Source organism: Crassostrea angulata, chromosome 10 (genome assembly GCF_025612915.1).
Source record: "Crassostrea angulata isolate pt1a10 chromosome 10, ASM2561291v2, whole genome shotgun sequence".
Lineage (NCBI taxonomy): Eukaryota > Metazoa > Mollusca > Bivalvia > Ostreida > Ostreidae > Magallana > Magallana angulata.
Genome location: NC_069120.1, coordinates 44914271 through 44936984, shown reverse-complemented (window position 1 = coordinate 44936984; position 22714 = coordinate 44914271). Strand labels below are relative to the sequence as shown.

Below are 22714 nucleotides of genomic sequence, written 5' to 3'. Positions count from 1 at the left end.
GAAGTTGGATTTAAACATTTTTTTATATTTCCTATCATGCAAATTAGAAAACTGAACAAGATATACAGAAAAATAATTCAAAGTTATTGAAATGTGTGATTAAACTTTCCATCCTTTAAAACTTGACCATTCTCTATACAGAAAATTTGCCGAAGTCGTTCGAAGATTCACTTTATCTCCAGCTTTTAAGACCAAAGGTACTGTGTTTGCACAGTTTCCATACCCTGGGTTACTTTCATTGCTGCAGTTACCCAATCCTTTCCGTTTCCCGTTGATCAAGATTTCTGCGTCAAATATAGTGTTAGGATTAACTAAGCTGGTCCAGGTAAAAATATACAGCCCAGCAGATGGCGCTGTGAAGATTCCGCTGTTAGAATTGTACGCATTTCCGTAGTTGAAAAATAATTTGTCGTACACAACATTGACGGGTGTATTTGTGTGCAAGGTCAGATGTTTTGATATGTATGCATTGAAAGCAATGATAGGTTTATCTAAAAGAAAACAAAATAATGAAGTAGCGTGCCGTCAAAGTACAAATACGTCCCAATATCATATATTGTATTCATTTAAAGATATAATTACTAGTAATAGGATGAAAAATGGAAAATATCTACACGTATATATGTTTCTATAGAAACCATGAATATAAAACTACCTTGTATATCATTGTCCATGTTTCTGACACAGCGGTAACTAATTTCCAAATATTTGGAAATATTTGCACAAGGGTTTCCGAAGTGTTTGCTTGTGGCATGTAGATGACAAGTTGCGTAACCGTTGCAATTCCACTTGACCCTGATCTCTGATGATTTTGAACGACAGGTGAGTGTGTCAGTTTTACCACCTGGGCACACCTGGTCATCTGTACGTCCGTAGTTGGCCGACACTATTTTGATTTTTAATCCATCTTCACAGCGTATAAAACCCCTTTGGTCAGCACAGAGAGCAAAGGTTTGATCTAAGAACATTACAAACAAGATGTAATTATAATCGGGGCGATTATAAAGTCATCATCATTGGGAGTAGGGTGGTTTCCCAAGGGTCCTTCGCTATATATCAGGTAAACCAACATGACCCAAGGAACAAGAATATATATGGTATAGGGGTGGGGTTCTTAACAGTTTTCCACTCCAGGGTCCATGACCTACATACCATTTGATGCCCCTTCAGACATAGAACAAGAACATATATATGGTTTTGGGGTCAGGATTCTAACAGTTTCTGATATATACGGTCATTTCCAAATGGGGTAAGATCCAATGAACCCTATATATTGCCTGTAACAGTCAGTACATGATTCCAAAAATTCTATAATATTATCTTTGTCCGTTTTCAAGTTATAACCATTTAAAATATAGAGTCTACGATTTTCACCATAAGGTTCAATATTAGACCCCGCGACCTTTTGACCCCAAAAAGAAAAGTGGTTGGCGATCCTAAATGAAAAAAAAAATAACCCAGCATGAACATCTAGATATGCAAGCCTATCGTATCCCAGAGTTTTGTACAATTCTGTTCAGCCATCTCTTAGAAACGCGACGGACAAGGTCAGAGCGGGAAGGAAGAAAAATTTTAAGTAATATGTTCTGATGAAATTTACTTACCAGTTGCACTTGTCTCTTGAACAACTATTGCAGAAAAAAGGAGTAACACTCTCATAAAATGATACGTAGACATTTTGTATCTACAAAAAATGTAAATTTTGTAGAAAAAAACAATGAGAGAGAGAGAGAGAGAGAGAGAGAAAGAGAGAGAGAGGACGCCCTACCAGTAGACCCCTGTCTTTCAATCTGAGGGATTTCTCGATATTCCTGGTTATTGTAAAATAAATGGACATACTAATGCGGGCTATTAATCAATAAGAGTGTTGTGTTGCAAATTAAATGATACTGATATATTTGGTTTCAATATAGCATGCAATTTACACATTGTCTTGCCGTAACAGGTTGACGGAAAAAACTAACAAGCAAAACTATCTTTAAAATAGATGACACTGGTGCGCAGTATCAACAGAACTTAATATTGCAGTAATATGAAACATTGTCACTGGGATTAACTACACACCTGAAGTAAGAAAAGTGAAAGTGGAATTGAATAACTAACATTTTACACTAAGTAATGTTTGTAATGGTTTTTACACCAGGTTTGCATAATCAGCGTATTTAGTATGTGTAAATATGTTTGTCTTACATATGATTATGATGTCTAAATGTACAGCGGGCAATGGCCTTTAAGTACCAACTAAACATCTCATCTTATCTTATATCACGCCTTTGAAAAATTTGTGGAAAACAAAAGCTCCAAAAGATATATTTTTGGGAACAAAATTAAGACAGAAGTGCTAAAAATGCTAAGTTAATTTTCAGAAAATCTTCAGAAATCGTCAAAATAGGCTTAAATAAAATCCCCGCGAAAAAATATAACAATAACTAGACATGATCTCGTTGCGAGCAACGAAGAGGTCTTCCGTCCAATTTTTAGAAGGTGAAATGATCTTGCTTTTCATCTTTGTGAACGAAACATATCTGGAAAATTGGGATGGCATCTAAAAGAGCTATGGAAAAATGACTCTAGACCCTCTTGATCCTTAATTTGTAGGGTCAGGCAGCATATCACAAAATATTTGACAGTTAAAAGTTATTACTAAAAGACTTTAGAGCCCTCTTGGCCACTAATTTGAAGAGCCAGTCCCTTTTTGTTGATGTTAAATGCAAGCTCTTGTCATTTCAAACACATTTGGTTCAATAAGTGTTTACAAATTATGTACCGTTCTCGAGATATTTGGAAAAGATAGCTTTAGGGGCCAACCATATCACTCCTTTTAGGGGCCGGATCACAAAGAAATTATGGTTGCATATCGTTAAGCACATTATTAATAGCATCTTTTCAAAATTGCATTTCAAAATTTTTCTCCAGTTTGAGATATTGATGATCAAAATTTTAGACTTCTGGCCCCTAAAAATCCCTCATTACATAACAGATGAGCAAACAATTATCATGTATAGATAAACAACGTTACGATAACTATAATTGCTTCTATAACGTATCACAAAATATTTGACAGTTAAAAGTTATTACTAAAATTTTTTAGAGCCTTCTTGACCCCTAATCTAAAGGCCAGCCCCTTTTTCCGGATGTCAATTGAAAGGTCTGGATTTGATTTAGGTTTTTTGTTCTGAATGTTTTAACATTCCCATTTTGAACAATGGGAAATAAAGGAATTGTTTTGCATTAAACATATATTAGGATACTTTTTATATATAAGAATTTCCCCGAATTTATAAAACTCTTTCAATCTCTGTGAATAACCTAAAATTTGAGTTTACATCTGCCGAATCGGACATTTATTTAATGAATAAACAATATGTATTGATCGGGTGATGTATCTGATACACCTGAAACACTTAGCTATGTACTTATGTACATAAAGCTGCTTGGTCCGATTTTATATCAAATTTTGTGCACGCTTTTAAACAAGGTACGCTAAGTATGTGCATAACAATAGACATTTTAATAGTTTTCCCGGTCAATTAAGCCATATTTCAATTTAAAAATGATGTACTTTGTTTACAAAACAAACGACATAAAAGAATATCATGTTATTTCGCCTCACATCAAAATTCGCCACTGACGCCGAGACGGGTATGATAGTATAATGACTTTGACATCGCTTTAATTAAAGTTCATAATGATTTGGCAAATCAAAAATAAATAAAGCTGTGTACATTTTGTTCACTACTATATCTGATGTTTGCTTTGTTTACAATCGATGCATTACATGTGTGTTGAACGAACCCAATCATTCGGGAGACGAAAACAAACAGTTCCTATTTCTAAACATACCCTGATGCATTTTGGTTTGTTTTGTTGTGTTCCTGTAAAGAAATTATTATTCCCCTACCGGAGGGGACTATAGCTTTCCTCTGCTTCCGTCTGTCCGTCCGTCTGTCTGTCTCACTTCAGTTTTCCACACATTTTTCTTTATGCGTTTGAGGAATAATATGAATTTTGCTGAACAGCTTCACGATGTCAGACTATAGATCAAGTTTACAGTTTTGTAGCGTCTGGTTGACATATTATCTAGAAAACTATTTTTTTATATTTCAATTTTTTATATTTCAATTTTTTTATGTCCGGGTTCGTTATCGGGTTCGGTGTGTATTGAATTAACAAGGAAAGTATGTAGTCAGTAATAATATCGTGCATTACTTGTACCATTCCTTTTATTGTTTCTAACAAACAAATAAGTTCTGTAAAATAGTGTCAAGCATTTTGTTTTAAATTTAATCGACAGGCTTTATTTGTATTATTACATTCGGTTTCGTTGTCGTGTTGGTCTGTTAATTAAAACGGTTAAAAATGATATTCTGCATAACAGTGCCTTGTTTTCACAAATTTCTACCTGCAAATACTTAATGGACTTGGCAAAATTACAGGAGATAAAATAAAGAGTATTATGTCCTACATTTATCTTATGCTAAAATTTGTGGAAACCAGTTCCATCTTGGTCAAGCAGCTTTGTTAATTTTTACTCCTTTAAACACTACAAGTCATGATTTGATGAATATTGTCATTTATTAATGACGAAGATAAACAAATAACTACAAATAAACTACCTTAACTACTAGGGAGATCCCAGATAAACATAAAGAGACTTATTAAGCACCTAATTTCAGACAGGCAGTGGGATCTCCCTAAAGACTAAGTACGACATAATTATCATTGATGAATACACATTTAGAAGATGGGAGATCCCAAGATAACATATATCCAAACTAGTCTACAACAATGGCAGGGGGATCTCCCTGTCATATGAAAAACCAAAACAACGTAAAAATTAAGGTGGCATATACAAAACATTTTGCCACAAAATCCAATGACAATTGGATTCCGCCACCCAAAGGACAAAAAGGGGAACTGGTTACGTATTAGACCATTTCAAAATATCTAAAAAAAATTTTAATATATATTTGCAGTACATGTTAGGTTTTAAATACAACTTTTAGTTTTAATTAAACAAAATATCAGGCGGCCAGCAACACAAAGAAAAATAAATGGTAAAACACATATCCTAGAATGATCATATAAGTATCTATAGTAGTTATTGATAACCAAATAATGGGGTGGATGAAGACATAAAAACATGGGGAAGGGGTAGCAGACATAATCTGAACTAACCAAATAAGACGAAAATGGGGGGGGGGGGGGGGGGGAGGTAGCAGACATGATCGGAACATAATGTAGGTTGAGGGTGGTAGCAGACATAATCTGACCTATTGTGGGTTTAGGGTGGTAGCAGACATAATCTGAACTATTGTGGGTTAAGGGTGGCAGCAGACATAATCTGACCTATTGTGGTTTTAGGGTGGTAGCAGACATAATCTGACCTACTTTGGGTTCAGAGTAGTAGCAGACATATCCTGAATAGTAAACTCAATGTGAAAAAACGGTGTGGTAGCAGACATATATCTGAACTACCTGGTACTCCAGCATGAATAGGATTTAATAACATAATGAAACCGTCAAATCAAGAATTCTCAATCATTTTTAACAGAAAATGAACCTATACGAATGTAACGCTTGACTGCATCCGACTTCCATCTACCCATATTTTGAATAGCATTTTCTGAAATACCCACTTGTGCTGCATAGGTAGCAGCTCCAATTCTAAAGCTGTGACCCTTGTATTGTTTGGGATCCAATCCAATAAATTTAATAACTTCGCTCAATTTTTTGGAAACAAAGGAATATGACACAGGACAACCATCTAAAAACTGGAAAAGAGGTCCCTTTAAATGACGGTAATGTTTTAGATATTGAAACAGTGCGTGAACTGGGCATGAATGAATGTTGCTTGATGTTTCTAAAGTAATAAACCTTGGTTGTCCTAAACTAATGGTTTTGAAATGACGTAGGATCAATTGGACATGTTTTAATTTGTTATTCACTACCTCAAAACGCACATCTGACCTTTGAATTACAAATTCTGCTCGAGTTTTTGATGTTATAACCAATTCACCTAACCGGAAAAAGCCATGGAATGCAATCAAAAACAAGGCCTTAAGCAAAAGCATTTGGGCATGATCAGGGATTGTGTGTCTCAAAGCATTTACAATTTTTGTGAGAATTTCTCCAGTTATTGGCAAACGTGAGTCCACAGATGGGCCTACTTTGTGACACCCTTTCAGCATCTTTTGCACTAAGAAGCATTGAGCTGGATCTGGCATATTAAGAATCTTATGAATGTATGCAACAGCTGAAATATGTGATGATATTGAGCTTGGTGAATATCCGATATCAAACACATGACCTATAAAATTGCAGAGTGTAATGGGTTTTACAGGTAATGATATGGAATCAGCCCAGGGAAAGAAAAGCTTCCATGAATGCTGATATGCTTTTCTTGTTGCGGGGGCTAATGAAGCTTGCAGTAGTCTTTGTGCTGAAGAAGTTAAATGTAAAGAAGGCCATCTGGAATTTTCGTTGGTTGTTGTTGTAAATATGGTCTTTCCCGAAATGCTTCCTGAAATTTAAAACAAGATAATTTGTCAGCTGATACATTCAACTTTCCTGGAATGTGTTTTGCCCGGAAATGGATATTGCACTGTAGCGACACTAAAACAAGTCTGCGTAATAATTTCATCAACGATTTATCCCTACTAGACTTTTTGTTGATAACTTCTTCCACAGCCATATTGTCTGATAGGAACAAAACCTTTTGTTTTTTAAATGAACTGACCACATTTTCAATGCAAGAACAATTGGAAACAATTCTTTAATGCAAATTTGATAGTGATTTAATTCTAAAGGCCATTTACTGACAAACCACTGTGACCCTAAAACAGCTGCAAATCCAAGTGAACCTGATGCATCTGTGTATAAACTGAGATGGTCTGAAGATAACCAAGCACTGTCTAAACATACTGATTTTCCATTATAATGGTCAATGAACATTGCCCAAGTTTCTAAATCAGCTCTAGATTCTTTATTCAATCTAATGTAAAACTTAGGATTTGTTAGGCCACATGTCAAGTTTATCAGTCTACGAAGGAATGTTCGCCCTGGAACCACAACAGAGCAAGCAAAATTTAAAAGACCTATAATGGATTGCATGTCTTTTAATGTGACCTTTTTGCGTTTCTTAAATAAGTGTAGTTTATCCTGGATCTTTTGGATTTTATCCACAGGAAGCCGGCATTCCATATTCACTGAATCTACCTCAATTCTATATATAACAATATTGGTCGTAGGTGCCTGGGTTTTCTCCATTTTGATCGGTACCCCAATTGATTTGCAAAGAAATAAAAAACTGGCAAGATCATTCGAACAACTTATTGAATTTGGGGGGCCCACAAAGAAAAAAATCGTCTAAAATGTGTGACATATCCGAAGCCTAAAAAACATTCAACATGACCCATTGCAAAGCTTTACTAAATGACTCAAAAATTTGACAGCTACTGCTGGCACCCATTGGCAGACATTTATCGTAATAAAACTGACCCTCCCAAATAAACCCTAGCAAATGATAATCAGATGGGTGAATGGGAATAATGCGAAAGGCATCCTCAATATCTGTTTTGGCCATCAAACAACCTCGCCCAAACATTCTAACCAAAGAAACTACCTCATCTATAGAATCGTATTGGACTGCTGAATTTTCTTGAGGTATGTTTGAATTAACTGAATGATGTTTAGGAAAAGAAAGGTCATGAATCACCCGAAATTTCCCAGTATTGCCTTTTGGTACTAGTCCAAGTGGAGAAACAACAAAGTTATCATATGGTTTGTATGAGAATGGACCAGCAATACGCCCTTTGCTTAAACCTGTTTGTATGTATTTTTTAATGATATCCGGATGTTCCGATGTGGATTTATGGTTTTGAGGGGTACATGGTGGAGGATCAGATGTACAGCCTAACTTAAAACCATAGGTGAAACCATTAATCAGGTATGATGATAGTACTCTGTCATAATTGATCAAAAAACTACTTAAACTTTTTGGATTGACTGGAGATGGTAACTGGCAGACTGTGGGTGTTATGTGGGGATTTGGTTGTATTGATCGTACCTTGTTTTTGTCTTCGCACTCTACAGTTGACTCTTGCATGTGACATTGAACATAACTGACACTTGTGGCTGTAAGGACAGGGGTTGTGTGAACAAGATTCACCATTGTTGAAGGCATAACAGAATTTGATAGGTCTGCTGCCTGCATTTGTACGAAAGGGCTGCTGGGATTGAAAACTGCACATGGCAGAAGCCTTAACCCTTAACTCTTCGACAGGTTTTTGCCATGGTAAATCTGACGATTCTCTTAACATGCGAAAGTTCTCATCGTATACCCTCCATGACTTATCCCCTAACATTTTATGCATTTCCCTAATGAAATAACAGTATTTTAAGAGATGGGGAGCTTGTTCTGGGTACTTCTCAATGTAAATAGCCATATATATCAAAAAGGCGTCAGTCCACTGCTGTATAGACATTGGAGTTTTGGGTTTTGAGAACCCCTGTTGCAATGTTACAGACCCTGTTGAAATCTTTAAGGATAATGGTTCCTCCCGCTGCTGCAACAAGATATTTAAATCAATGAACTGATTTGCCAAAATTTTGGTTTTCACTCGTTGTTGTGTTGCAGCACCGAGAGGAATACCATCAGAAATTAAAATAACATTCTTAATTTGTGCTGTTGCTGGCTCACCTGAGGTTTGGTCGAGTAAAGCATTGACTTAATTTGCAATGTTCGTGGTTGAGTCTGCAGTGCCAGTATCTTGTATACTGTCTGATGAGGATGTAGAAGTAGCAGGCTTTGGAATTACACTGATCGATGAAGGTTGTTGAATGGAACCCTCAAGTGTAGGGACTATGGTATTGTTTGGCCTGTCACTTGCAGAGGTATTTTCACATAGATCCAAGTTACTTATATCATGACTGACCTCTGCACTATTGTTGTCATATGTTTATAGCACTGTCCGTATTGGAAGAGTTTTGAGATTGTTTTATGATAGCCGACGCTAAAAGGTCATAGTCAATCACTGCCGCCACCGAAGGATTGGGACTGTTTTTGGGCATCGTAGACGACTTTTTCCTTTTTGTTGCTGGCTTAGGTGTGGATTCCGACCTCCGTTTAGGCATGGTTAATTCTGAAATGATTTACAAATGTGTTACTTCAAATTCACTGTAACCCTGGACTCACTTTGGGAAGTGTTTTAGTTTATGTGTTTACCATTGAACACATCAAACATAGTGCAATCATTTGACACATTATCTAGTACTGTATATACTTTCTTGGTTCCATGAGTAATAATAATTTTAAATTTAATAATCATGTTAAATGGACAATGTCTTATACAGATAAAAGTTGCTTAGGATTCATGAGCCAATCATTATTTGGCATGAATGATGGTGTTCCTCAACAAACTGTTGATTCATATCTTAGAAAATGACCTGTTATGGTCTTGAAACATGTTAACTATAATATAGGAGATTTAACTGAAAGACCTGTCCCCCAAAAATTCTATACATGACAAATTCGTTGATACAACAAGAAATGATATCGGATTTAGTATATTTTCTAAGAATCTTTTGTTTACATGCTTAGGAATATCTAATTTATAAAGATAAATTTAAATACTTTGTCAAAGACAAAGATGCATCATTAAAAACGCACAGTTATTATGCATGTATATACATATGTTCTTGCATATAATAGACAGGTGCCTTATAATCTACTCATAGTTTTCGGTAAAGGTTATCGGGTTCACTGCGCAGACTTATTACACGTGCGAAACGATCAGTGTTGATACTATATTTAAAGTATATATATAAAGTCCCACATTGACGCTATGCTATGGTATTAGAAAACAGTTACACATATGTCAACGCTTTTCAATACAATTATTGATGAACATTTTTTAAAACCTAAATATCCATCAAAAACAATTTTACATATATCTAGTTCTTTTCATGTAAATACAAGACTCAAAATAAAAAAACCCACCATATTCAGAAGATTTCCACAGCTAATATGAAACGTACGAAACCATGAAGTGTTCGGCTTAAATTTTGATAGCATTTAAAGTGAATAGTTCTTAGGGATGTTTGATTATTTTTCTATATATATATTTGTTTAAAATGTCGCAGCATACGTATAATTCCCATGCAAAAGACTAAAACGGAGCTATCAATATGTTTTCATAGTCAATATTAATCTTGTGAACAACAAGATGGGTGATCCTGCATGTCCGACAAATTGCCAGATGACGATGGCCTGATATACTAAGTAGATCCAACAACAATATAAAAACAGTCCGCTTTATATGTAATGATCACAGTGACTATTGATGGATACTAGTAATACATTCGTTTGAGTGCCCGTAAATATAATATAGATATTGATAACTGCATGGACATTCAAAAATTGCGAATAAATAAATTTTTGAATTGGGCATATTTCTTTATATGGTAGGAATTGTCAATGTCTCAGCCGCAACTTTATGTAATTACCCTGATAAAAAGTTCATATTTATAAAGTACGAAGTCGTTTTTATAGGTATGTGTCGTTAGACTTGAATCTCCATAGGATAATGAGGACACCAACTTTTTTTCAGACTTAATAAATTGTCAGCGCATGTTGTTCTTTTGTTCTACTTTTAATGATAGTTGTATATCTATATTTATAATTATAAGATTTTGTTAACAGGAGATAAATTATAGACAATCATGCGCTCATGGTTAAACAGAGGAAAAACTACGCGCATTGATGAAGTTTTCCGGTCAATTTTTTCTTTGATACGTCGATCAATAGAAAAATTATTATCTTCATTTCTTAAATGACAATAAATTTCTATTGGAATTTTTATCAAACTTTTAAAAAATGACGAAGTAAAATTGAGCAAAGAATTAACGCAACAAGAATGACCGAAAAAGGACCCAACATACGGCGATCAGTGCAGTCATCCTTTTCTGATCTTCTTTTAATTGTAACCTATTACTACTTTTTTTAAATTTAAAAATACTGTTGATATTAGTATTAAGCCGCACATGCATTTATGATCTTTTATAATTATGTATCAAACAAATGTTGCTTCTGGGCAACGGCAATAAATCCAAGGATACAGTCATAAAATCTTGGGAAAATTAGTGGAAAAGACAAGTAAAAAATTAGGGCATTGTAATCCACACTCCGAAATAGAACGCGCACTTGTTACCTTCCTTGAATTTGAGAAAATCCCGCGTAAAAACGTCAAAAACTTATGACGTCGTTTTTAATGTCGCAGTGACGTAAAGTTTTCTGTTCAATAACGTCGCAGCCAGAGGGTTAAAGTTCAAGGTAAAAAGATTAATTTTCACATAAATAAACTCTCTGTTCACATAAAAACGTCCATCAGATACCAGGGTAATAACAAAAGTGGCTTTCACGTGATTACAGTCCTGCAATTTCATTGGTTGTTGACAAGATACAAGCACAAATATTCTAAAAATAGATATGATGGACCCTCAGGTTAAAAATAACTATAAATAACCAGATTCTAAAAATAGATTCTGTGACAAAAATAGATGGTTAAGATACAATGATGCCATGAAACATATTATTTAACAATAATATTTCATTATTTTACACATTTTTTATTAAATTTCTATATCAAATATGTAGTTTGAATTTCCTCTGTTCTTTTATATCTGATTAAAGCATAACATCTCGTTTAAAATAGTTTTGAGATAGATGTATGCGTCTAATTTCATAGAATGATACAAACCGGTAGGGGACGTCTTTATGTATGTACCGGTATATCTTGTTATCAGAATTTGTGACAGTATGTAATCAATTGTTTATTTGAAATTCTTTATGATTCATCGTTGTGTTGATAATTTACCAGTTAATTTCTGTATGAATGAAGAGAGATGCCATTGATGCATGACCCCTAAACACCACACCCACCAATTGCAAACCTCTAACAACCCCCCCCCCACACCTAAAAAAATGCAAAACGTTCAGATAGGACCAAATGTGGAGATAATATTTACATCTGTAGCAAACTGCATTATTTGAATTTGATTTATTTCTCTCACACTCACACCTCAACGTAATGGTTAGTTATTGAGGTACGTAGATTTGAAATTGTTGGATATTAATTATAGAACACACGCAAGTAAAGGACATATCAATACATGTATTAAAATAAAAGAGGATTGACAGAATTTTTAAGTATTACCATATACAGGTCTTCATTTTTTTCAGCATTTAAAATTCTTTGGTCCGTCAATGATATTGAAACAAGTTGCTGTCCTTTAAAAAAGGACTACAATACGTGGACCATTTGCACGTGTTTCCAACGAAAGCATGAAGGCCTTAGGATTATCAGAGATTCCACCAACTCTAGCCCTCTGCTTTTATCTTGTTTTGTACGTTGTTAGGTATACATGTATGTATAGCCCTGACTTTTTATTTCAGAATTTAAAGGGTTCATACTTCTAAAATAATTATCTATCTATGAATGAAGTTTGCATGTATAGTATCAGGCATTCGGTGAATTCTACTATTTGCGCATACATTACGATTCGCACTACTTTGTTAACTATGCAGTGACAGCTTTGTGTAAATTAAAAATTTCATATTTTGATGCATTTTTCTTGAGATTTAAACTTTTATACAGTGACATATTTATTCAATCATACTTAAATGCTTAAAAAAATTTAATCGGGAAGTAATCTAGCTTCGCCTACTATAAAAGTAAAGTTAAGTTACATGTGTATTCGGAAAACAACAAAACATTGCAAATTATGCTATTTGATGCATGTTGTAGTTTCGGCATAACATTAACTTATTTCATAATACTGTTAGTTCATATCACATGCCAATCATTTCGTTAAAAGGAAAACTTTTTAAGGTCTTCCGTTTCCAACGGAAGACCTTATTGTTTTCGTACTGTTTCTTACTATTATTATTATTATTTTTTTCCACAAATTTTGTGCACGCGATATCTCGAAAACTATTCGGCCGATTTCGACCATTTTTTCACAGATGATTGCCAGTGGTCATAATTCTAGAAGTTTTTTCAAATTTGGAAATCGTCACTTCCGGTTCCGATTTACGGCCGATTTTGTAAGTTTTTACGACCTATTTTGTGCAGACATAAGCTCAGAGACTATAAGAGATATAAATATGAAATTTTCAGGATAGGTAGAAGATGTGCAGGACGTAGTTTTTTGCGCCAGTGGCGCCATTTCTTTGAGCTCGCCTGGGCTCGAAAATTGGATACGAATATTGCATCAAAAATTTCATACATTTTGATCTGTATCTTTTTGTCAGTTAATATTTTGTTAAGACATATACAACAAAAGTGGTAGATAATCAAAAGTTCTTTCCAGCAAAGTCAAGAAAAAGGGGCTGGCCCCTTTATTTAGGGGCCAAGACTCTTATAAACTCTAATACAAATAACTTAAAAACGATAAAGATTTTGTAATGCATTATAGAGGCAAAGTTGTTGACCGTAACAATATCTATCAGGAAAAATCATGACCACGCCCATTTTTTACGTAACTAGGGATTTTTAGGGGCCAGAGTACTGAAACTTTGACGCAATATATCTAGAGAAGGAGACATATTTTGTTAAGCATTGTAGAAGAGAAAATGCTGATTCTAATCGATTCCATCAATCAAAACACTAATGTATGTCCCCATTAAGGATCTAGAGGGCTGGCCCCTAAAATATTCAATCATTTGTATCTCAAAAATAATAAACAATTTTAGATAGACGTAAGAGCAAAAAGTGTTAGAATTTGTGAGACCTTTCAAATGAATTGAAGAAAAAGGGACTGGCCCCTTAAATTAGGGGCCAAGACACTCGTAAACTCTAATACAAATAACTTGAAAATGATCAAGATTTTTCAATGCGTTTTAGAAGCAAAGTTGTTGATCGTAACAATATCTATCAGAAAAAATCAATGCCACGCCCCTTTATTACGTAATTAGGGATTTTTAGGGGCCAAAGTACTTAAACTTTGACGCAATCTATCTAGAGAAGTAGAAATATGTTAGACATCATAAAAGAGAAAATGTTTGCATTTATCATTTAAATCCATTCCATTAAACAAAATACCAATATCTGTCCCCATTAGGGATCTACAGGGCTGGCCCCTAAAATATTCAAACATTTGTATCTCAAAAATGATCAACAATTTTAAATAGGTGTAAGAACAAAAAATGTTAGTATTTTTAAGACCTTTTCAAAGATATCAAGAAAAAGGGGCTGCCCCCAAAAATTAGGGGCCAGGGCACTCTTAAACTCTATTACAAATAACTTAAAAACGATAAAGATTTTGTAATGCTTAATAGAGGCAAAGTTGTTGATCGTACCAATATTGATTAGGAAAAATCATTGCCACGCCCATATATTACGTAATTAGGGATTTTTAGGGGCCAAAGTTCTTAAACCTGGATGCAATTTAACTAGAGAAGTAGACATATTTTGTAAGACATCATAGACGAGAAAATGTTTGAATTTATGATTTAAATCGATTCCTATAATCAAAACACGCATTTCTGTCCCCATTAAGGATCTAGAGGGCTGGCCCCTAAAATATTCAAACATTTGTATCTCAAAATTGATCAACAATTTTAGATGGGTGTAAGAACAAAAATCGTTAGTATTCTTAAGACCATTTTCAAAGAAATCGAGAAAAGGGGCTGGCCCCCTTTTTTGGGGGGGGGGGGCAAGAGACTCGTAAAGTCTATTACAAATTACATAAAAACGATTTAGATTTCGTAATGCATTATAGAAGCAAAGTTGTTGATTGTAGCAATATTCATCTGGAAAACTCATTGCCACACCCATTTATTACGTAATAAGGGATTTGTATACATTATCTGAAAGTGTGGGGGGGGGATAATTCTGAAATTGTATCGATTATTCATGGTATGATTTAAAACAGAAATCACAAGGAAGACCTACTCGTTACTCGTAACGAGATCGTATCTAGTTTTCTGTACTGTTTACCGACAACTTTACAATTAAAGCGCCTTTGAACTTATGTGTGCATATGGCACGGAATCCCGATCCCGATTCAGATAAACGTGTGCTAGCCTGGTTCCCTGAGCTACCCATTACGCACAGGAACCAGGCTAGCTCATGCGCAGGCTGAATTTTCCCCATAGCATCCGGTTTAACCTCGCTTATATATTTTATGCGTGGACCTCAGGGTCCACGCAATTATAAAGATGCTATCTAAAGCAACAAGGCCAAACATTCCAGTACATAATGGTTTTTGCTCGAATCACAAAATATACATTATTTATATAAGGAATGCAAAACCACCTACCAGAGTCAACGTGTCTTTTGGCATTAATTGTTATCTATCTTTGTAAAAAGAACACAAGCAAAAACAAAATTATCTCCTGGTATTTGAAAACTTAAATATTTTTTATTTCACCATTCTGAGAGAAAATTATTATCATATTTTTTTTTAGTAAATACTAATGATTTAATGAATCAATATTCAATTGTTCACATAATAAATAAAGCTCATTTAAATCTTTTTGTAATATTTAATTGCTCACAGTATAAAGATAGCTCATTCAAAGCATGTTGTAAATCATCACCTATTTCAGAACACGTATCAATAAGAACAGAATCACATGAATATAAAAAAAAATACAATGTCTGAAATACTTTAACAGTTTATCTCTTTAGTTTTGTTTACATCAAGAATATATCTAATTTACATAGGTCGGGATATATTGAAAAAATTAAAATCTTTCTAAAAATAATTAGCCAGAAAAGTTTAAACTTGATTGGAACCACCCCACGTATTGAGAATAAACTAATGTCATGATTTTGACAAAAAAAATTGCCTTGAATAGGTTTGTTCAATTGATAATACCTAGTGGTATTATGTAGACGAGGCCATAACTTGGGGATGAAGTTTTTGAACACGAATATCACGGGGAATGCGTAGATCTTCTTCTCAAAAACTATTTGACCTGAAATGTTTAAACTTAAGTGAAATCATTTGCAGGTAGTGTAGATAGTTTTAGAGTTTATCATATCACAATCCCCAATGTTGTGTTGAAGTTGGAGATCAAATTATTTTTACCGGCATATCTAAGAGGACAACTTTAAAAACTTATCCTTAAAATATTTTGACCAGAAAAATTGAAACTGAATGAAAGCTTCTTTAAGTTTATTATTAAGTATTAACCCCGCATTAAGGGGGGGGGGGGGGGCACAATCGGGTATACAATTTTCACATTAGAGTTTATACAAACTTGTTAAAAAAAATTCTGCTTCAGGTACAATGTTATAATTTTGACATTATTATGTAAGCATTGTCATAAGTGTCGGTTTTTAATTATTCCAACCCTAAACCTAATTCTAAATACAAGTAGGAATACATATGCATATATGAAAACTTTTCTCGTGAACTGCAGTGCTATGATGTCTGATGTAAATGTGCAAGTATCCTGTAAAGTGTAGATTCAAAATTGTTCAAACTGTTACAGATGTGGCAAGGGCTCTTAGGAGGGGTAACAGCTTTACATAAAGATGCAGTTACTGTGCTTGTTCAAATCATGACCCCAAAAACTAGAACTGGAGTCTCCGAAGAGATTGAAAAGGAATTGAAGGAATGCTTAAAGTAAACCTTTAAAATATCATCATTTGCAAATTTCAAATTGTAACAGTATCAAATATGTATATGTATTGGTTATAGGTTTGATTCTGAACTGTTGAAACGAAGACCACTAAAGCAACTTTAGGGCCAAAAAGGGCCGAAAAGGGGCTTACTTTGGTTTTTTTTGCTTCCATCCAATACTGACCGCCGTGAGGAGGTTGTATGATAAGAAAGTTTGAAGAATTTCATGTAAGAATGACATACAGATGAATTAAGTTTTTTTGTTAAAAGCATCCTTGATAAAAACTATTAAAGATAGATGAAAAAATGAAATAAAAATAAAAGTCGCGAAACAAGGTCCGGGATCTCACATGTGAGTGAATGTAAAATCTACACTAGAGATAGGCTAATGGGCCAAATGCCTCATGCCAAATTTACCCCCCCCCCACCCCCGAATGCAGAAACATGACCAAAGAGTCAAACTGAGTTTAACAAATGTTTGATCCGTTTAGTCTTTCCACAAACAAAACTAGATGCTGTCATTAGACAGTAATACCCGCACCATGTGTTTGCCCCTAAATAACACTGTTTTGTACCAGTTTAATTAAAAATGAAGGCTATATGCAAGCTCCGGTAATACAATTAAAATTTATAATTTCATAACTGAAGGATGAGATCCCTTCCCATATGACAATACACATCGTGACATGAGCAGCACTTTATGTGCAATTTGGGATAGAACTGTTTGCAGTGAATTTTCAGTTAATCAATAATCTTAACATTTTATGTCATAGAAAGTATAATGGTCTACATAATTATTACAAACAAAATTAAAAATTAAATTATGCCCCCTCCCCGTGGCGGTTGCCGGTTAAAGATTTGCTTCTGTGTGCCTACATGAACATCATCGTGTGCACAGATTTAGAGAAGGGGTGGGAGTGAGGGGTCCAGATCCCCCCCCCCATGAAAATTCATTGATATCAATTGTAAAATTACCAAAAATACACCTTGGACCCCAATGCTCTTATAGACATGTAAACGCTCAAACCCATTGCGCTTCAATGTTAGGTAACATTATTTGGGGGGTAAATATTTAATCAATATTTAATATACTTTATTGTTTATCTCAATAGAAAGTATACATGTACATCACAATATGCAGGTGTCCTGCACAACCTTAAAGCTGTTATTTACCTAATAAAATAGTGCAAGTGGATTTGAAGAATAGGTCATAAAAATACATGCATGTTACAAATGAATGATCTTTGTCTGAAGTTACGTACACAACACAGGTCTGCATGTCTCATTAGCGGGTACAAGTTTTACCCAGCTCTTCGATTAGATGGGTTCACGTGTATATATACATGGGTGTTGCTAAAACGCGGAACGGAAAACGGAACGGAAGGGAAAACGGAAAATCTTATCTAATGTTATTTACCTCATAGATTTGTTAATCATGCTATAACGATATACTTTATGTACCTTTTTAATTTTTTTTGAAAGATTAGCAATATTAGATTATTTATTCAAGAATATTTGTTTCCTTAAAATTAACAGTACATGCATTGACCACTATATGCTGTCCCAAAATATCCTCGATTCACTTTTTGCTGTATATTTATATATACCTCAGGGTTCAAGCAATTCTCTTTTAGAAGCATTTAACATTCTCATTATTCTTTCTTTAAAACGTCCTCTCTAGCTTATCAGCTGGTATAAATACATGTACACGGTTAAAAATAAAGAAGTCTACGGGGTTTTGCATTTCAACAGACCCGGATGATAGTGTTGAAAAATTGTGCAAGGTCTTCTGAGTGACTTCCAAATGGAGAAAAGATGTCAACATTTTCCATTATAAATCGTCCAAATGTGCTGCATCAATATTTTGGGATCGACAGACTATAGTCCCAATATATAATCGGAAAATCAAACCAGGCGACGTCTAGAGCTCTCTATTCGGATCATATGTATATAGCTGCTGGAATAAACAACTGCTTAGTAATGCAAACGTAAACAAAATTGCATTGATAAAAATACTAGTTTCACAAATTACTAGTTTCACAAATTACCGGGTATTTTAATGTTTACTGTATTTTAATTTTTTAATGTCGTCAGTCCTACGGTTTTTTTTTCTTCCATCTCAATGATACTGTATCGTCTGTATGATGAAAGATCGTCTAGAACACCGAAAATTCAATTTTGATGTAAGTATATACATGTACATCATATTTGAAATATAAAAATACTCAAAACACGCATAAAACGCTTTCACTAACTGCGTACGTTACGCTGATATGCCAGCAATATCATATAAGAAAAATAAGTGAAAAGTTATAGCTAATTTGCTCGTTTAATCATGTTAATGTTTCACAATTCGTATACATTTAATTTTTCCGTTTCCGTACTCAACTAAAACCGAATGAATACAATGATATAATTGATAGACATTCATATGAATATCAATAACAACATGTTGATAATCATTCATTAGATATAAATAAAAGATACAAAGTAAATCGTTTCTGGCCAGTCTATACCCTTTTTAAGCGATAAACGTGATGATATTTTCCATTCCGTTCCGCTTTCCGTTCCGTTTTCCGTTCCGCGTTTTAGCAACACCCATACATACTTGTCTGTGTTTTCCGTATGCAGAAAAGGATTAGTTAAGATCAGCTAAAGGAATTAATTATTGTGTTTTAATTGGATTATCATTATGATGTTGACCAATTTAGGTAAGCATAATACATGTAGTAGCAGTAGTACAATATAATGAGATGCCAGCATACATATATAAGTTCTACTTTCACTTTCTAAATGTGATCTCCCTTTGACAGCATACTGTATCATCATCTTTTAATATTTAAATAAGCTTATCATCGTTACCTATCCTATCACATTTGTAAAGTTTCTGTCATTTTAGTTGCAAAAGTTATTTTTTTCATTTGTCAGACTGCATGCACTATTGAGTTGACCCCATATTGACCCTGTATAAACAATTTCTTATTAAATTTGTGTATTACATGTAAGTAGGTGTAGACACTTAAACTTTTTATGAGTTAAAACATGGAAGTGATGCATATAACATTTTGTTTATAAATCTTTAAAAATTGAATTAAGCAATTTCCAAAATGTTAATGTGAATCACAAGAGAAAAAGCAATCAAGAAATGATTTAAAATTTCCTACTGTACACATGTAAGAATGTATTAAGAAGACTGAATCTTTATAACCAGGTTAGATTGGGGGGGGGGGGGTGAATGTGGAGTATAAACATTTATAATTTGAATCATTTATTGTTATTAATTTTAACTTGTCAATGAATACTACTTATTTATCCCAAGGTAGAAATATGACCTCTGATCATATCTCAATAGATCATTTGTCAATTATGCAAAGTGTAATATAATTTTTTTTAAGAATAACATTTTTTACAAGTTTATAAAAGTTTTTAGACACCCAAATTATATTTTGATTTTAATAGATCATTCGACAAGGGAGGGGGGCGGAGAACAGTTTATATTTGAGTTTGTTTGGGAGTGGGGGTTCCAAGTCATATATTTGACAATTTTTTAATGTAATTTAAAATAAGACTAAGCCATACTACAGTCATGAATATGAATAGTATAGAACAAAACACAAACTAATACATGTACATGTATATATACATAGGAAGTATTACAAAACAGATGATTGATCTATATCTGGGTTCTTAAATTGAATCATATATCATGTACATATTATATTATTGTTTTGTTTGTTCAAGGCATTTAAGATGGTATGTAGGTCAGGATCCCAAGTGCTCTTCCTGAAATTATTAAATATCATAAAAAAAACATTGAGATCCCCACCTTAATCTAAAGATATTATTCCTCCTTAGGTCATGCAGGCGCATCTGATCATTATGGCATGTTAGTCATGACCCTAAGGGGTCATCCTGACCCCCCTAGAATCAGAAATTGTCAATTATCTTTAAATTATTGATGTTTGATGATCCTATCTCTATTTAATCTTTATTATTAAGTCTCCCGAATGAAATTTGGAGACTTATTGTTTTTGTACGGTTCTTAATACATGCATTATTATTCTTCATCTTCTTTTTCTTCTTTCCTGCTCTGAACTTGTTTCTCAGAGATGGCTGAACAGAATTGTACAAAACTCTAGGATATGATAGGCCTGCATATCTAGTTGTGCACCCTGGTTTGATTTTTCTCATTTTGGGTTAGACAACCACTTTTCGGGGGAAAAGGGGGGAGGGGGTGTCAAAAGGGTGTGGGGTCTAACATTGATCCTTGTAGGAAGAATCGTAGACTCTATTGTAGATGGTAACTTGAAAACGGACAAAGATAATAATATAGGGTTTTCATAATCATATATTGGCTGTTACGGGCAATATATAGGGTTTATTAGATCTGACCCCTGGGGTCATCCCCACCCCCCAGGAATTTGAAATTACCATATATCTCAGAAACTGTTATAATCATGACCCCTAAACCATTTATATTCATGTTTCTGATGTCAAGGGGCATCAAATGTTATGTAGGTCATGGGCCCTGTGGGTGGTCCTGATCCCCTCAAACAACAAGTCCCTTAATATCTTCAAAACAGTGGAGATCCCCACCCTTAAACCATATATATTCTTGTTCCTTGTGTCAAGGGGCATCAAACGGTATGTAGGTCATGGGCCCCGGGGGTGGTCCTGACCCCCCTTGAACAGGAAGTGCACGAATATCTCGAAAACGGTTGAGATCCCTACCCCTTAACCATATATATTCTTGATCCTTAAAGGGCATAAAAGGTATGTACCGGTAGGTAATGGGCCTCAGGGTTAAATTTAATTTTTCAAAACCGTAATGCACATCTATGGAACAGTTCCTATCATATCCCAAGATATGATGTGTCTATCCATTAAATCATAAAAGGAGTTCTAGGATCTATGTTTTTTGAAGTGATAAACGTCAATTTTCTGCTACTCTTTGACTCCCTGGATGAAATTTAAATCTTGGAAACCTTACTGCACATCTATAGAACAGTCCCTATCATATCCCAAGATATGATTGTCTATTCATTCAATCATAAAAGGAGCTTTTGGATCAATGTTTGTTTTTTCAGTGATAAACGTCAATTTTCTGCTACTATTTGACTCCCTGGATGAAATTTAAATTTTTAAAACCTTATTGCACATCTATAGGACAGCCCCATTTATATCCCAAGAGATGACGTAGCTACTCCAAAACTTGTAAGAGGAGTTCTGGGAACCATATTTTTTTGCCATAAAAACATCATTTTTTGTTGCCCACTGATCCCCTTTACAAAAAAAAATTCTGGAACCTGATCACGCCTCAATATGACACCCCCAATCATATTCTAGAAGATCATTTGGCTACTGCCAAAAAAAAATGACGTTTTTGAAACCAGTTTTTTGTAAAAACAAAAAACAAAAACATCATTTTTTAGCCATTAAATGACCCCCAGGACAAAATTGAAAATTCTGAAACTTTATTGCGCATCTATAGGTACCCTTAAACATATTCCAAAAGATGATTTGTCTACTGTTGAAAATGTAGGAGGAATTCGAGGAAGAAGGTTTTTTGTGAAAAAACGTCTTTTTTTACCAATTATTTGACCCCCAGGACTAACAGAGAATTTTTGAAACCTTTTTACGAAACAACATGATACCCCAAATCAAACTCCAAGAGTTCAGTTTGCTGGTTTATAAGATGTAAGAGCAGTTTGAAAAAGTAAAACGTGACAGAAGGACGGACGGACGGAACAGGATAACAACAATATACCTGAACTTTCTTTAGAAAGTGCGGGTATAATAAAATGGAGTTTTTCTAATTTTATTCAAAAGTATGATTTATCAATTTTAAGTGAATGCATACAAAATTATACACATTTATATTGGTATTAGCATTTATTTTAGAATTGACATAATTTTATGAAAGAATATAGCAGTATAAAGGAAGTTTTCGTTTTTTAAATAAACCAAAACAACAACCCCCGTTTTTTCACACAAATTGTTATTTAGCTTTGTAACCAAAAACAAAAATAAGATGTGTTTTAAAACTTTAGATATTTTCTGATACACCATTCTGAGAAGAAAT

The 22714-nt window shown here is 34.2% G+C and overlaps 1 protein-coding gene across 1 annotated transcript in view; it reads right to left on the bottom strand.

Annotated features, from left to right (window-relative positions):
• Window positions 1-22714, bottom strand: part of LOC128168375 (uncharacterized) — a 73477-nt gene continuing 50763 nt past the window's right edge. Inside the window, exons 3-4 of the mRNA XM_052834640.1 lie at window positions 656-958; window positions 1-491 (exon numbers count right to left, since the gene is read on the bottom strand). Of these exons, the coding sequence (XP_052690600.1) occupies window positions 100-491; window positions 656-958 (695 nt within the window). The 3' untranslated portion in view covers window positions 1-99. The remainder of the gene's footprint in view (window positions 492-655; window positions 959-22714) is intronic.